This window comes from Actinia tenebrosa, unplaced genomic scaffold (genome assembly GCF_029948245.1).
Source record: "Actinia tenebrosa isolate PJP-AT-01 unplaced genomic scaffold, QUT_ActTen_1.0 PGA_scaffold9__36_contigs__length_13948895, whole genome shotgun sequence".
In the NCBI taxonomy this organism is placed as follows: Eukaryota; Metazoa; Cnidaria; class Anthozoa; order Actiniaria; family Actiniidae; genus Actinia; species Actinia tenebrosa.
Window position 1 is genome coordinate 9,455,634 of NW_028292586.1, and position 18,152 is coordinate 9,473,785.

At 37.5% G+C, this 18,152-nt stretch overlaps 2 protein-coding genes across 4 annotated transcripts in view; one reads left to right on the plus strand and one right to left on the minus strand.

The window, feature by feature from the left end:
* Positions 1–16,907, plus strand: LOC116301103 (uncharacterized). 3 transcript variants are annotated; one of them, XM_031710107.2, is made up of 13 exons: positions 1–160; positions 3,219–3,266; positions 3,427–4,203; positions 4,905–5,162; positions 5,445–5,732; positions 6,638–6,907; positions 7,410–7,658; positions 8,060–8,098; positions 12,575–12,745; positions 13,436–13,600; positions 13,707–15,065; positions 15,157–15,331; positions 16,611–16,907. In XM_031710107.2, coding segments are annotated over exons 1-13 (3,909 nt in total). In that variant the 5' UTR covers positions 1–51; the 3' UTR covers positions 16,612–16,907. The 3 variants fall into 3 exon arrangements, with proteins under 3 accessions (XP_031565967.1, XP_088880909.1, XP_088880908.1); XM_089024783.1 differs by lacking the exon at positions 13,707–15,065; XM_089024782.1 differs by lacking the exons at positions 12,575–12,745; positions 13,436–13,600; positions 13,707–15,065; positions 15,157–15,331; positions 16,611–16,907 and adding an exon at positions 10,062–11,749.
* The window catches only part of LOC116301099 (uncharacterized), a 14,014-nt gene continuing 12,706 nt past the window's right edge, over positions 16,845–18,152 (minus strand). The window contains exon 17 of the mRNA XM_089024784.1: positions 16,845–18,118. Coding sequence (XP_088880910.1) covers positions 17,379–18,118 — 740 coding nt within the window. The 3' untranslated portion in view covers positions 16,845–17,378. The remainder of the gene's footprint in view (positions 18,119–18,152) is intronic.

Consider the following 18,152-nt stretch of genomic DNA (forward strand, 5'->3'; position numbering starts at 1 on the left):
TTGTAGCCAAACAATCTACAGTTTTGTCCATGTTTCGCGGGATCTAGACGGATGAGGTCTTTGTTTATTTTGCTCTTCCTGGGAGTTCTGGTCTTGAGCTCAACGGGAAAAAAAAAGAAGCTACGAAAAACTACAGCATTAAAGAACACCACAAAACATGGTAAGAAATATGACTAGCACTAAACTGATGGACTTACTGGTACTCAGACCAAAGTTCAAGGGAACTTTGATATTTCTTGAACGAGTGAGTAATTAAATCAATACCATCGAATATCAAGTTCAGATTGTCGAAACGTGAGCCCGAGTCGGATGTGTGTACACATGGAATTAGGAAATATTTCGAGTGTGTGCCTATTGAAATAATTTAAAACAATCAAATGTTGATGCTTCAGCCCTAGTTGAAGTGTCTTTATTAAATATTTTTAACGAACATTTGGACTGGCTTCTGTCGATAAATATATATATATACATTCATCTTAATTGACTTGAACTGCGACATAGTAATGTCGAACGTCCTGAGATCTGTAGAATCGTTATTACGAATCGTGTGACGAAAGTATAGCATTGTTATTTATTATTTTTATTATTTTTATTTCTTATTAGCTTTTTTTTTTTTTTTTTTTTTTTTTTTTTTTTTTTTTTTTGTTTGTTGTTGTTTTTTGTTGTTTTTTGTTGTTTTTTGTTGTTTTTTTTTTTTTTTTTTTTTTTTTTTTAATTTTTAATTTTTCTTTTTTCTTTTTTTTTTCTTTTATTTTAATTTGGCGTATTTTGACCTACAGGCAGGGACTGATCTAAGGTTTTGCAGTGAGTGATCATCATTGACCACTAGCGATGAAAGATAATGTTATGGTTTTTGGATACAAGTGCGAAAATATGAAAAGATTTATACGCTTGAATAATGTTCTCGGGTCGACAAAAGCGGGAGGAAGAGCATATCCCCACCCCCTCAAACGAACACACCACACTTCCTAGAACTGCTATTCTACTGAATGGGAACACTTACTGCTGATTTGTAAAAGTGTTAGTTAAGATTATATAAATCATGAATATTTAACAATACTCAAAAGGCAATCAACAGTTTCAATGTATAAGTCTAAGTACAAGCATAAGCCTAACAAGTCTAACAATTCTCAAACGGATGGTTTTCACTCGATTGATTGGAAGTCCAGTATGACCAGCCTGAACTATTGTATTTTTTATTTTTTTTTCATTTGCTTTATTTCCTGGTGGAGGTTTTCATCTTCCGACCGAGTTTCAACTTCTACATAGTGTTTTTTTAATCATATCCAGACATTAGCGTCTGTGTAACTTTTGTAGAATAATATTTTTCATTCAAAGTGTATGTATAGGCTAAATGACTTCTCGAGATCTTTAGTGAGTCAATATTTTCACTAACTCGATGGTAAAAGAAATAAAATAGATGCATTGTCTCCTAGTTACTATGGTAATATTATTCTTACTGGTACTTTATATTGGCTATAGTAAAGCACACGATGTCCATCATTAGAATATTACGATATCTTTAGTATGCGATATCTGAGATCGCCTGAGCTTGTTGCATCAGGTATACTATTGCATTTTTAATAACTAGATGAGTACTAGTATATATCTCTTAGGTTAAATTGTCTAAAACGTGTAACAACGTCTTTCCTAAAACAATATAGTATCCAATATTATAAGGTAACCTCTATGCAGGTAGCTCTACTGTATTCTTAATGCAACCAGTAAATACAATAGCCTTATTTGCAACCGCAATATTTCTAAAACCCACATTGATATTTTCTAAAACTGTCATATGGATTTTTATTTTTATTTTTTATATTTTATATTTATTTATTTATTTTTATCAGTTATTTTATTCTTATTTTATTTTATTATTTTTAATTTCAACCTATTAAATTCATTTATAGCGTTCAAATAAGCGTTGAAGCTGGACTATCTTATGTGTCGGTAACAAAGCTAAGACTGGTTCTGACTATATGCACTTTATGGATAAAGTTATATACTATTATTTCAACATTTGACAGAAGGCATTTTTGGGCTGATATTGGGAGGGATTGGTGGTGTTTACATGACCTTTTTTATATATTCAATATGTTTTAGGGCCCATTTGATTATACAATACTTCAATAAAATTGTCCAAAAAGTAGTACTGATAGAGCTAATATAGACGGTTTATAATTTTTGATTTCTTTTAACGTTTTCGGTTAAAAAATTATAGATTCCTTTTATCAAAAGTTTTAGCCGTTACTCCTCGTTAATTATGATGGTGATTTGGGTGTTATTTTTCCAAGCCTTGTTGCCACTTAGTATTGGTAAAAAAAAGATCGTTGCACTTGGTCGGACGAGGTAGAGTGATCTGGTTTTATTGACATTTATAATGGTAATTGAACACAGTGGAGTGCAATAATTTGCATAGGTAATATTCGTATGGTTCCGTGTAAAATTAAGGATTATGAATTTCACTTGCGTTTGAAGTTTTGAAATTGCCCGAGTCACAAAGCCTCACTAATACAGGGTTAGCCTTATTTCAGTGCCTCATATTCCCAAATACCAAGTAAAGAGTGTACAACTTTATACAAAAACTTTGAAATTCCACGGCCCTTCACTGGAACCATGAATATTCAAACTAATTCCATACCAATTCGAGGCTAACCCTATAGAACAGATCTGGAGAATTCGGAAATTGAGTGTTGCATCAAAGTTACGACAAACGCGTCTCACTCTCCCAAGCGCGTGATATTTTTTATCTTTGACTAGCACTTTTGTCTTGATTGGGCTCCCTGTGGCTGTGATCAAATTGAAGTTTTTAGTCTTGGGAAATATTTCTGTACATGCACCCCTCGAATGAATGAGGATCGGAGACAAACAAGTCTACTGTTCTGTCATGCCCAGCCTAGAAATCTAATTCCAGACCATAGGGGAGAGAGGAGAATTGTAGCACGCTACTTCATGGTTCCTAATACTTAACTTTCTAATTAAGACTGCAATCTGTCGTTGTTATGGAATTACTCCCAATTATTTGTTTGCACTCTGAATCGGCTCCATTAAACGTATAAAATAATTTGGAAACGAAAGATAACTATTCTTGGACTCATGAGCAGGTATCATTGAATACTCATTGCAGGGAAAAGAACTTGCGCTGTAGTCCAAGAGGTTTCAATGATATTCATTGATACATATAATTAAAACCATTAAATGATCTTTCCTTTTTTTAGAGAATCAAAAAAGACAATCTATTCCTCCAGGAGTCTTTCCAAGCATCCGTAAGTTGAGGAAACGGTCTATTATTAATAATTAAGAACTCGTAACAAATATAGTTTTGAATGTTCATTCAATACGTGTAGTCTATTCCCTATTTGTGACTTTCAGCATTGAATTAGATGTGTTAATCTTGTATATAATGCTATATTCTTTTATCATCAGCTCTAGTCACTGCAAATACGTCAGTTCTTCATGCAGCAACCGTAGGCGCTTATGCAGGAGCCAAAGCAGGGGCAAGTAGTGGAGCCAATGCTGGAGCTAAGACTGGTGCCAAAGCCGGGGCTGATGCAGGAGCCACGGCAGGCCTTGAAGCAGGGAAAAAGGCAGGAGAGGAAGCAGGGAGAAGAATAGCTCATGAGATTGCTTTGGAAGCTATACAGAAAATACTATTAGCACAAGCTAGTGCTGGGCATATATTAAATGTATATGCCAACAACTCGGCAGGTTCTGAGGAAGGGGGAGGGGGAGGAGGTGCAGCAGCTGGTGGTGGCGCTGCGGGCGGTGAAGAAGGGGCGGGTGGAGCAGCAGGTGGAGCAGCAGGTGGAGCAGCAGGTGGAGCAGCAGGTGGAGCAGCAGGTGGAGCAGCAGGTGGTGCTACTGGAGAAGCTGCTGGAGGAGCTGCTGGTGGAGCTGCTGGTGGAGCTGCGGCAACAGGAACCGAAGGAGGGACAGCTGGAGGGGAAGGAGCAGGAGGCGGGACTGAAGGAGGAGGTGCAGCAGGGGGAGGAGCTGGTGCTGGAGGTGGAGGATCAACCTCTCAGGGAGGAGGTGGTAGCTCAGCCGGAGAAGTAATAGGGGCTGGTGCAAGTATGGGTATTGGATCTGTTTCTGGTGCCAGTGCCGGAGGAGGAGCAGAAGCTAAGTTCTCTTCCTCAGTATCTGCTGCTGCTAATGCGGCTGCAAATGCTGCTGTGAGTCAGTCTGGTGCGGCGATAAAAAGTAAGAAAACTATTAGTAAGCTTTCCTGAAACTCAAAATATAAGCTATTATTTTATTTACTCATAGGAAAGCTATTTTACCGTAATCGTTGAAGCGCGACCCCAAAAATTTGATTTCTCGTTTGCCGACTAGCATTTCAGCGACTGTCAATCAAAGAACTGCAATAAAAAACACAATATTTTAATGGGAAATTTTAAACTGAATTCAAGAATATAGAGAATAAGTTGAATAAAATATTTAATTTAGTCGTTTATCGTGGTCCTTTAATTGACGGTCGTTTAAATGCTAGTCGGGGAATAAATCATCAAAGTTCTTGAGGGTTGCACCTAAACGATAATGATAGTAAATCACAATTGAAAAAACGGGGTGGTTCGGTTTGCGGACCTTCTAGGTTTGAGGTGATGATAAGAATGAAAAAGTTTATGTTGGATACTCATGTAGTATGCAAGATTGCTAGTCCACCAAGTCCAGTTATGGCAGAAAGTATGCATGCACTGCATGCAGATCGACCGAGACGTATGATTTTCATATAACCCCTTACTTTCTAATAAGGTTTGCAAACAAAATCGTTCTCTTGAGGATTGAAATCTATTTTACCACCGCTTATTGATCCCAGAACAAGGGGGTGGGGGTAAAACAGAAGGGATTTAGTGCAGTGGTATCGTATGTTAGTACTAATGCAAGCGTTCCTTAATTCACAGTTATGAATCAAGCAGCTTACGTAATCTACTCTATTAACACCCCAACTTTGCAAATCTATTACAACAATTTCTGCGCACGAGCCAATGGAATGCGTATGTTTTTTGGTCAGCATTGCCAGTACTTTATTGCGCATGTACCAGGATTGAACAAAGATCCTGATACAGTGTCGTTTGAGTCTGTTTGCACTTCCGGATCATACATCATACAGAAAGACTATCGCTTTATTCTGATGGCTTATCAAAGGGACGACAACTACGGTAAATTGCCTAATCATCTCATATTGATATTTGATGAAAATGGTCATCATTATTATCATACCCGATTACCTGAATATTATCATTTTGTTCACGCATATTATTAACTTCAGATTCTCAAATAACACTTTTTCCCGTCTTTGGCTTTAGTTAACGACTACTTTTTTGAAAAAGGTGTTATCTTGTCCTGCACAACCTTTCACTCGTGTTATAGGAGAAGAAATTTGCATTTGTAATCTTATTGGACAAGATTGTGAAACTAAATAACTGCAATTTACCTTTTAGTGAAAGAAGCTACCTTTTATATCCGTCGTCACGCAGACCTTAAAGAAACTTTCTCGTATGCATCTTTTCACGACGGATGGTATTTAGCTGTTGGTAGCAAGGTCGGTGAATCGCTCTACGAAATGAAAGTGGCCTACAGCAATAACACTAAGGAGTTTGATGTTCAAAGTTCTTTTGTACTCAAGCCTCAAAAGGCAGGTATTGACCCGTTGCAGTATTGTGCCGAGGAAACTATCACACCAACTGTCAAGCCTAGCCCTGTATTAACCCAATCACCTGCAACCAAACGTAAGTATTAACTTGACATGAAAATGATTCTATCAAATCAACACTCAATAAACCATTCAGCCACTTAGCCAGATAGTCAGTGAGTCATTCAGCCACGCAATCATGACAGAGAGACAACAAGACTATATTCCTTCAAAAACAATGATGTTTCGGCCTCTTACGTATAGGAGGGTAAGGGATCCCACAGATCACGTGAGGTGGTTACATTGATGTTGTCTCTGGTTCCGAAACTTTTTACGATAAAATCACAGGTAACCCAGATTATCCACTTTTATAAGAGAATGTATTTGAAATTCATTTTTCTACGATTTTGTGCGCGCGATTTCCGCGTGTTCTGTCAATCCCCAAATGCGCACAGTATCATCATCATCAACATCATCATCACCATCATCTTCATAGTAGTAGTAGTAGTAGTAGTAGTAGTAGTAGCAGCAGCAGCAGCAGCAGCAGCAGCAGCAGCAGTAGTAGTAGTAGTAGTAGTAGTAGTAGTAGTAGTAGTACTAGTACTACTACTACTACTACTACTACTACTACTACTACTACTACTACTACTAGTACTACTACTACTAGTACTACTACTACTAGTACTACTAGTACTACTACTACTACTACTACTACTACTACTACTACTACTACTACTACTACTAGTACTACTATTACTACTACTACTACTACTACTACTACTACTACTACTAGTACTACTACTACTACTACTACTACTACTACATCTCAAACTCATTTTTTCCCCGTTATGATTCCCACCCCCCACCCCCCTCAAATTACGAGGCCCTCCTAAAACAAACTACAATCAAAACAATGTCTACCTAATTCTAATAAGTAGCTTTCGGAATATATTGGCCATATAATCAATGTTTTTGATCAAAATAACATATTATCATTGACAGACAAGTGCGTGGCTTTGAGATTCAAGAACCAAGTTGGATCTCAATTCAAGATTTTATCAAGTCTTAAAAAAGAGGGCTGGCTAGTTAATGGCGAAGAATTTAAAATGAATTTCACTTTTAAGCGCCCAGAGCTGCACAATTTTATCTCGTTCAAAGGAATTGATCCTTCGGGAAAATTCAAGATTTTTCTCGATGGAGATACAACCATTTCTGTCATGCCTAGTTCGGACTGTTCCGCCTACATTAACGTTGCAGTGACTGGCGTTGAAGGTAAGAAAACAAAAACTCAAAATGGCTTTGAACCACTACCGAATACAAAAAAAAAAACTTTTAAGAAGAAAGAAGACAGTGAGCTGAACAAAGCGCAGTTATACTTCAAATCGAGTGTTCAGTACCATGATCGAGTAAACCTGTTTATGAAAACACGAGGACGACGACCGAGCGCGTTTATTGTTATTTTATAGCTAAATGTTTGTAACATGACATGATTATTGGCTATACCAATCTTCTTTTACAATAATACAGATTTACGCTTTCTAAAAAGTTCGTAATCTTGATTCATTTCGTATAGCTTGTATAGCCGTCATTTTGGTTCAATAAAATTCATGTTTTTTATTTCTCTCTTTTGCTTTGCCAAAACAATTTGGCCACCATGTCTTTTGTTATTTCATTCTCTTAGAAATTATTACAAATGATTATAAATGGGCCTTTGTCTGGTTATCCTCATAATGCTACAAGTATTCTGAGTTCATATTTGTTGGTACTATTTCAGAACCACATCCAAGTACCACGTTGCCACCAACCACTGTGAAAAATGTGCCCACTACTTCTCCACCTACTCATACTCCATCTCCCGTCCCGACGACAGAACCAGCCTTGCCTCCACCTCCTCCCCCGGCTCCAGCCCTTGCACCACCTCCGATATCAGCTACAACCACACCTACCACTAAGCCGCCATGCAATGGACCACCGCCATGCCAACCATTACCGCCGCCACAACCAGTACCAGCACCGGGACCAGGTAAAAACATAAAAGACATCACCGTGTCACAAAATATATAGCAATAATTCAGGTATTATCCATCGATGTCCACATGTGAAGTTTTTATATATTTCCTCCCTTTGCTTGAGGGATTTTTTCGGCTCCTGTATATATTTATATATTGTGGACCAAACCGTTATGGACGAGTCCCTCTTGGAATTTTATATTGTCAAACGTAGCAAAACACTTTGCCTTTTTTTCTTTCCTTCTTTGCTTCCTCCTCCCTCCCTCCTCCCTTCATTCTTAGGCGTTCTTTCGTGTGTTTGAACAGGGTTTAGGATGTGCATGGAAACAAATGTAAAAAGAAAACAACAACAACAACAGCAAAGTTGATTACAATTTATTTACACTTATTTATTTATTTCTTTATTCTATTACAGGAATTCATTACCACATCCATTACCATAACAACCCCAATGGTGAGTTAGTTTACATAGCCTATTTGTTTTCTACAGTGATGCACTTTGTCCAATTGTTTGACGTATGCACCACACATACGTTAATAAAACAACACAAACTCAATTTTATGAGAACTCGCAGTAATTCTGTCACAAAGATTGCTTTTTAAGTAAATTTGCTCTCACGCTTTTATTGGCTGGCTGTTCATGAGGAGAAATAAACCGGGAGTCCGCGAAGTTCCATGTATTGTTCGTCGTCGTCGTCGTCGTCGTCGTCGTCGTTTCAATCATGAGGCTCTAAGTCTTCAAATATACTTGTTTGCACCTTGAATCTCTGATAAAGGCATCCTCATTAGTATTCTTTATATAGAGAGATATTTACACGTGTATTGTCGCTTCAATATGATCAAATTATGAATTCATGCGTTTTTGAAGCGGTTAAAAGTCCAGTGAATATAGCTTTACTTTTAACTTTTTTAAGTTCTTTAGAATATTAATGGATTATTGTCGTGTAGCGCTTTTGGCGCATCCGTTTTGATACATTTCTTAAATAAATTGAAATGCTTAATCACTGAGTTCATTGCGATTTCTCAATCATTTTTAGGAGCTACTATAGAAAGCCGCGGTAAGCGAGCTGATTAACCCCTATCAGTATCTATCGTCAATAAAGGCGATTTAACATCTTATATTAAGCCAACCCACACAAGCAGATAAACTATGTTTCAAACAAGGAACTCTGAGAAAAAGGGTAATTACTTTAAGCCCCAAACCAACATTCTTCCAGCCTTATTTTCTCTTTGCAATAATTTTGCTGAAATGAAAAGCATAACATTGCAACTGTTGCAACATATTCTTGACTAATCTCGTCTAGACCATGTGCATATTTGAACATCACAGAGCCGGGCATTGCTTCAAAATGTTCTAAACACCTTTCTCAAACTTTCTTATATTGTGGTTCTTTACAAATTGGTTCCAAAATACCGGGAAAAATTTAGGTCACGTGATCACGAAATTTACATACATTTACATAAAAATTCATTTTAATAGTAGGTGCTCAATTTAAGTCTTTGCTGAACATTTTCAACCTTAATTTATTTCCTTTCCTGAAGTCGTTCAATGGACGTTGAGAATGGTGGGCTAAAGTTTTGTGTTAAGGAGACATTTGACAAAACAGGTCACGTGACCTGTCAAAATATCCTTTATGCCCATTCTTCTCCTTTCGTAAACATTTTGGTCGACCATTCCAAACGTGAATATCTGTATCTTTGTTGCTACTTTCAAACAAGCTAAAGAAACCTCACAAATAATCTAAAACCATCACCTAGTTTTTAATTTAGCATTTTCCCTCTTTTAAGGTCACGTGACCACCTTTTATGCAAATATATTCAACCGAAAAGTTAAGCACCTGAAATAAGGATAACTATTGCAATCGCATTCAATTACATTTAAAAATGAGGAATCTACGGTGAAAAATAATTTTTGCCCTTTTGAACAAAATCCCAGGCCTTAACATGCTTGAGAACAGACTGCCTTTATTTCTGAAGTCAACGATGATATCCTTCCAAAGCTCAAAACATGACTCAATTAAGGTGTTTCAGGCTCCATAACCCAGGTTTCATTGAAGCCACAACTTAATGCTCAAACGCTCGGTTTTAAGAGAATTTTAGCCGATATATTAACTATTATGTAGTGGTCTAGGCAAGAGCACTGACATGTTGAATGAAGTGGCAGATAGACTAGACACCTGGGTCATGGAGTCAGTCATCTAACATACAGGTGAGACTGAGTTTTTTTCTCAAGCTGTAAATTTTCTAGACTTTTAAAGTCGTTTCTTGTTTTTTTTTTAAATGAGATTATGTAAAATGCAATTAAAATGCATTATTGCCAAGATAAATTTAAATTTGCTTCAAGCATTGACTTCATTTCACTTTTTAAATAGCTATATAAAAATGCTTGTTCTAATTCCAAGGTACTTTTCACATAGTAATTTCAGCAATGCCAACGACCAAACCCCCTGCAGTTTGTAGCAAGCCAGTCTGTGTCGTACCTTGTGCACCAGCCTGCCCTCAGTTGTGCTGTAAAAAGTCTAACATACAAAAAGTTGTTAAAAGATGGACCAGATCCAACACCGAAAAACCCAAGAAAAACTGTGCTTGCTTTATGGAATGTGGCATCCAATCCAATGAAAATAAAGAAACTTGTACTGAAAGATGCAAGTGCAATCCGGTTGCTGACGTACATCCACTTCAGAAAGATAAGAAAATTTTACATAAGAAAAGTTCTGGTCGCCCAAAGCAACACATCCTTCAGATAAACAAGCTTTTTTCCAAGTGGTTTAAAAAACCCAAAGAAGTGCTTCAAAATGGGTCTAGCCAAAGACATATGTTCAACCTAACCCAGAACCAGCATGAGGATGGAGATCATAGCGTTGAAAAAGCGCGTTATGCTTTCATTGAGAAGATGCTGAAAAACTATGAGTACTACAGAAGAAGACAAGAGGAATTGAAGAAAATACAAAATCAACACATGAAGCTTAAAAAGCAAAGAAAGTATTTGCAAACTATACTTGATTCCAGAAAAAAGCAATTAAAAAGCAATCACCTTAAACAAATTCACAAAAATTCTACGAAGGTATCGACTTCTCTGACTGATAACAGTAAAGAAAAGGCGTTCGATGAATACGTAAAAAGTATCAAGAAACAGCTTGCAGCTTTAGAAATGGAGCAAAAGCGACTGCTAAATCAACAAGATTTTACTGAAAGCGAATTACAAAAAGAAGAAGACTTTTTCAACAAGGTGAACCTGGAAACTCAGTATGATGATGGACGGGTTCCAGATGAATTGATGAAGGCTTTTACTTACGATCCAATACGACAATATCAAGAAACAAAGCATACGATAGAGCAAAATGAAAAGCAGCTACGACTACATCAACAAATACAAAATCAGGAGCTACAAGAAGAACAGCTTTATCTTACTCCCCAGGAAATGCAAACGGCGTATGCAGCTCGACAAAGTACACCTGATGACGGACAGATTAGAGATTACAGCAATGATGATACGAGCGATACTGGCCCTGGAACGATTGAGAAGGAAGACAGTTATGATAATCAGGATATAGCACAACGATACGAAAATATGCAAAATAGTTTTGAGAGCTTGCCTAACGCGGATGAAGATGATTATGATGATGCTAGTTTCATGTACGGACCGATGTTCCACTAAAAAGAAAATTAACACAGATAATAACTGGGATGAAACATACGTTCTGGCATCATTAAGACCGGCAGAAGATAGCAAAACCAACATCCATCATAGCAAACGCAATATAGCTCTTACACGGAGAAAATATAGAAAAGCAACCATAGTGCAAAACTTTGATGACAACTCACAAGGATAACTTAGACAAGCACAAATTCTTAAAAGACTCAGTTATAGTAGCTTAGCTGTGTGGCTAAAAAGCTACTGAACCGTATTTATCATTTACCAGATATTTAGCTTGCAGTTGAGTAGATAGTGGGGAAATAAGATAAAATTATGGATTATACTCCCAAATAGACATATGCATAGATGATATTCGAGAGAAGTTTGCGCGTATAGACCTTGAAGTAATTTCATACAAATAAATTGTCCTCTAAGTTGAATAAATATCTGGAAAACTCTGATTTTTAATTTGCCTCCAAATGCAATAAATATTTGAGAAAAAGTCCTTCAGTTCTGATTTGATTTTAGGTTAAGGTTATTTCCTCTAAATAGAAATTAAGATTTATTATTATTTGACATAGAGGTGGTCCCCATTCCCATTTTTACTTTAGATTTTTAATTCGTATTAAGCGTCCCTGACTTCAAAGAACATGAATATTCTATTCCAATTCCTATTCTCTTCCAATCCCTACCTACTGGCCCCCTCAAAGCCCCTCACAAATTAAATAGTTACATTCTATGTGGGGTTTGCTCCGCGTTTATTTAACGGTTATTAGGTTTACTTTTTGGTTTTGTTTGGTCAAAACGAATTCAGTTATACATGATACATAATCGTTTTTCTCACGATTGAGGGTCATTTGTAGTTCTTGCCAAATGCTAAAATATGGCAAGATGAAGACTCAAGATTACATTTATAGTCACCCGTACAACATTGCACTAATAATTACTGATCTTATCAAAATCCATTGTTTTCAGTCTGCATTATCCCAACGAATGCATAGAGGAAAATCAGACATATTTAGTTCATTCATTATTGGCTTTATTTCTATGATAAACAAGCTAGAAAGAAAACAATTGGATTTTGATAAGAACAATAATTATACTAGATAATCACTTCGGTACGCAGCATTCGTAGGTATAATGCAGGCAGCTTCGGGCTACGCCCTCAGCTGGCTGCATTATACCTACGAATGCTGCGTGCCTCAGTAATTATCTATTAAATAATACTCGGCAAATATTTAAACATCAACCATTGAATTGCTAAAGAAAACGGTTCTTTTTGCTTTTTGATAGTTATTGGATGCTCAGCAACTCATGGTGGAAACTCAGAAGGTGCATGTTGCATGTTTCCATTTACTTACAATAACCAGACATACAACAGCTGTACCAATGTCAACAGTAACCAGAACTGGTGTGCAACCACTGCAAACTATGACCAGGACCACAAGTGGGGATATTGTCAAGGTTGGTCATTAAAAATATTTTTTGAAAAGTAATAAAAAGAAACGCGTGATGAGATGATGAAATTTATCTAAATTTAAACGTGAAAATTAGCGTTAGCGTTAGCGTTAGGGTTAGGGTTAATTCAAATTTGGCAGTCAAAATGATGACAGTTTATTCATCAAGAATCTAAAGCGGAAATCGACAATATTATGAAAAACCACTGTGGAAAATACACCGTAGAAAAACCTAAGTGTTAACCTTACTATGTTATATAAGCTAAATTCAGAAAGTTACATGCATGTGTTTTTGATATACTCGCAATTATGTTGCAGTCGCCTTAAATTGATGCATTGATATTTTAAGATTGAATGGAGGTAGTCAAGTTCAAGAGCTCACTCCGAATTCAAAACGTTGTCAACCGGTAAACGTATTAAGGTCTGATCCATTGTAAAATTTACTTGAAATTTGCAACGCTTTTAAACATTGCATCCCAAAACTACATTTTCTTAACTATAGAGGAAGAGGAAAATGGTATAATAACCCTAACCCTAATACTTCGATTGCATTATGTATATGTGTTAATGGTCAGTTTTAGGCCTATCATGCAGCGCAAATACTCGCAATTGATATATTTTTTCAGAAAATAAACGAGTGTTTTTGACTCGATACGAGCAAAATCCCCTTAACAAACATGTAATCAATTTCACGAAGGATGTCATCAAACGCATGGAGGAAACGCAAACAGTGGATGTTGCCAGTTTCCATTCGTCTATCAAGGAATGATTTACAAAAGATGTATAAAAGGAAACAGATCCAAGCCTTGGTGTGGGACCACATACAACTACGACGACGATAATAAATGGGGATATTGCAAAGGTATGTTAAAGGAATAAAATTTGTTTCGAAAGAAAATTAACAACTCTACAGCATAAAACTAGCAATTTATAAAAAATATATTTATTTTATTAATTCTACATGACAGTCAAAGTACACTTGGATAAACCAACGACAGGCATTCATTATCACATGCAAGCACCGTGCCCACAAAAATGTGCCTCTGATTGCACAGAAAACTGTCCACATCACTGCTGTACTCATTCAAACGATTGCCCGCCTGGATGTATTACCAACTGTATGCCTACGTGTCCACAGCGATGCTGTACGATAGACCAAAGAAAGGCTGCTTTAGGAATTACTCAGCCCTCTTCATCGCCATTTGTTTCTTCCACGATTCCTTCATTTACTGAGATGTTTCAAGCAGGATACCCTGCTTCATTCCCTCCCCTTTCTGTAGTAATACCTCCTGCTTCGCAATCTATGATGATCTCTCCTCCTGCTCCGCCTCCTTTGGTATTTCCTCCCCCATCTCACTTCGTATTGCCTCCTCCACCTCCCGTGCCAATGATTCCACCTCCTCCCCCTCCTGCACAGATGATGCCACCTTCTCTACCTCCTGCACAAATGATGCCACCTCCTCCCCCTCCCGTACCCATGATGCCCCCTCCTCTACCTCCTGCAGCAATGATGCAACCATCTCCTCCAGCTCCTGCACCAATGCCACCTCCAAATTTTGCTATGATGCACTTTGTTCCTCCTCCTCCACCACCACCACCACCACCACCACCACCACCACCTGTAATAGTTCATCCTCCTACACAAATAACTACGACCTCTTCCAATCCCTCCAGTCTTCAACTACTCTCTCAGCCATCTTTATCATCTTATTACGACCCAGTTTCTCATTGTCCAGTTGTGTGTACTACATTTTGTGTGGGATCTTGCCCACTGTCTTGCTGCTCGGCGAATCAGCGAGGCTACTATCAAAGGCTTCAAGCTCGTGCTTTTCTTCCCTCTGGGGTTCGTTATAATAATTATGCAGGTAACTGGCAAAGGACCTATGTTAGGTCTCTACCATCAAATCACAATGAATATTCTACCAAATCTCTGTCTAGCATGAAGATTATCTGTCCTAAAGAGTGCGCAAAAAAGTGTGCCAGTTATTGCCCGATAAAATGCTGCAAGAAGACATCGTTAGCACGACTAAGATTGCTATCAAAAGCAAAGAGAAAGGTTGCAGCCTTGAACAAAATGCCAATTGAAACAGGGTTTCAAACAAAGTCAAAAGTGTTCCAACCACCACCCATACCTCTGTCGCCTCTTCTTTCATCTCAGTCTCACTCCCCCTCGACGGGCACCTGCCCAGCCGTGTGTGCAACTCACTGCACACAGGCATGCTCTCGTGAATGCTGTGTTACAAGGCCTCAAAATACAAAAGAAACGAACAGTAACAACAAAAATTACGACATTAACAACAGAAAGACTGACGACATTGAATTAAGAGGTAACAAAAAAGTGACTTAATGTTTTTAAACTTTTTGAAGTTTATGAAAATTATTATGGACGACGTATTTTAATTATCTGGTATGTTTCAGACTGTGGAGGAGGTGTACCTACTCTTGGTGGTAATGCTGGTGGTGCTTGCTGTGCCTTTCCCTTTATTTTCAAAGGAAAGGTTTATAACCGATGTACTTCAGATGATGCTGTTGATAAGTGGTGCTCGACAACACCCATTTATGATGTGGATAAAAAGTGGGGAACATGTATATGGTAAGATTTGATAATATGCTCCCATTTATAAATAAATAAATATTAAATAAATAAACTTTGCCCCTTTTGTACCTATATACAAGTATATCAAAAATCTACCAGAAATTGTCGGACATCATGCCTGATATTTTTTCGGGCCTATCACTAGGGCTTTAAAAAATATCAGATATGTTATCCCATAATTGCTAATGAAATTTAGATATACTTTTATGTATATGCAAAAGTATCATAATTTCTGCATATCGCTGTATATATATATATAGATAGATAGATATGTGTTAAGTGTAGAAATCACACGACCATAATTTGTTCTCTACAGAACTGTTTCGTGAGTCGGACTCACTCGTCAGGAGATTTTAATGTATATATATTTCGCTCTACATAAAGTATCGAGCACACTGTTCTACTGGCGATCGACAACACACACACACACACACACATATATATATATACACTTGATTGCAGAAAGATTGTAGTATACATTAATTTATACAGATACTATACCTAATGAGATAGAAAGTATTGAATAAGATGCAGAACCCAAAACATTCTTAAATACGACTGCTTAGCCACACATTTTGTGCAAAATACTTTTTTAACTTGACTTTGTGCAATACTTATGTATCTGATACAATAGAAGATAAATAAGACCAAATAAGTTACTTTTTAAGTTTTGCATCTCATTTGATATCTTGCATCTGATTAGATATATGCATAAATGTATACTACAACCTTTTTGCAATCAAGTGTATACACTTATTTCAATAAAGTTAGTCACCAAAAAACCTAGAAAGCTGAGATCACTGAGGATCATGGGAAACTTTTAATATCAAACAAGTGAAGCTTTTGATACAATTTGCAGCTCGAGGATGCTCAGAAGAGGCGAGACTGTAACTGGTAAAATATCTCAAGTCCATCAACAGTTATCAAAGCGGTTGAAACATGTAAAATGTAACTACCCATAATCCTTGTTGGTCTCATCTTTGTAGGTTTTCAGGCGACTAACTTTATTGAAATAAGTGTATATATATACAGCGATATGCAGAAATTCTGATCCAACCAAATATATAGTATATAACTATATAGTATATTAACTTGCACGAAGTCAAGTTAGAAAATGTTTTCCGCGATATTTTGTGGTTTAACAATCGTATTTAAGCGTGTTTTACATTCTGCATCTCATTTGATATCTTGCATCTCATTAGGTATCTGTATAAATGATAACTGACACCAAACAAACTTTGTTTTGATTCTTATATACGCTTTCTTTTTCGCTTAGATTTGAAAATCAACAAATCTTCAAAATCCTCTTCATAAATAAGCAAAGATGTAAACAAGCCTTCGGAAATTCCACGTATCATCTGTCATTGCTCTACACACCGACATGACATTTTGTACAAAACTAGTACCTTAAAGGATTATACCGGGGGATTATATAAACTATGACTATTAATGTTTCGTTTTTTGTACGCTAAAAGAACTGTTTTGCAAAGCATCTGCGGACAAAAAAGTGTTAGGTATTATATATACTTTATTGACATTCATTGGAAAATAAAACAGAATACATGTGAAGAAATTTGATTGTTTTTGCGAAAAAGAACGGTGACTTGGGGCCAAAAGAACCCACAGCAAATAAGTACACCCCACTTATTATTATTATTAAAAGGGAGGCAAGACGGGTAAGTCCACTGTATCTGAAACAGCTAAATACAGGGAGCCCAATCGAGATAAAAAGTTAATGTGTAAATAACTTGGGGCGGAAATCAACTTTAATTCGTTGTGTTGTCCTTCATAGCAGAAAGAAATGAAAAAATCGAACAAAAATTTAACATGGTTTTTCGCGCGTGCATTTGGACGTTACAGTCATATTCATTATATGCCCTTTTAGTTTAGCGTCATTATTATTTATAAAACTTTTCATATTATTTTTTTCTTGTGAAGTTTCTACTGTCGACGCTGAGCTGGGTGATTTTCATTTATATCCTTGAGTCATAATATAAATCGTTGGTCCGTGTCAGGTCATAATCTGTAAAGCCGTGCTATCTAGCTAGCCCATTCCCTGGTTTATAGCTCCTTGGCCTATTCCCTGGACTCCTCCATTCATGCCTGCTCCTTGCTGTAGACCATATTGACCCATATTCCTCATTCCTCCGGCCATACCCATTCCTTGATTTAAGGCTCCTTGGCCCATACCTTGCAAACCACCAGCCATTCCTGCTCCTTGCTGAAAGCCTCCTTGGCCCATATTCCTTATTCCTCCAGCCATACCCATTCCTTGCTGAAGAGCTCCTTGCCCCATATTTCTCATTCCTCCAGCCATACCCATTCCTTGCTGAAGAGCTCCTTGGCCCATATTCCTCATTCCTCCAGCCATACCCATTCCTTGCTGGAGAGCTCCTTGGCCCATATTTCTCATTCCTCCAGCCATACCCATTCCTTGCTGAAGAGCTCCTTGGCCCATATTCCTCATTCCCCCAGCCATACCCATTCCTTGCTGAAGAGCTCCTTGGCCCATATTCCTCATTCCTCCAGCCATACCCATTCCTTGCTGAAGAGCTCCTTGGCCCATATTCCTCATTCCTCCGGCCATACCCATTCCTTGCTGAAGAGCTCCTTGGCCCATATTTCTCATTCCTCCTGCCATATTCATGCCTTGTTGGAATGCTCCCTGGCCCATATTTCGCAGACCTCCAGCCATACCCATTCCTTGCTGAAGAGCTCCTTGGCCCATACCCTGCAATTGTCCGCCAAGGCCTTTGGCCTGATTAAATGCACCCATTCCAGCTCCTAAAATGCATACACAGTATTAGTATATAAACAC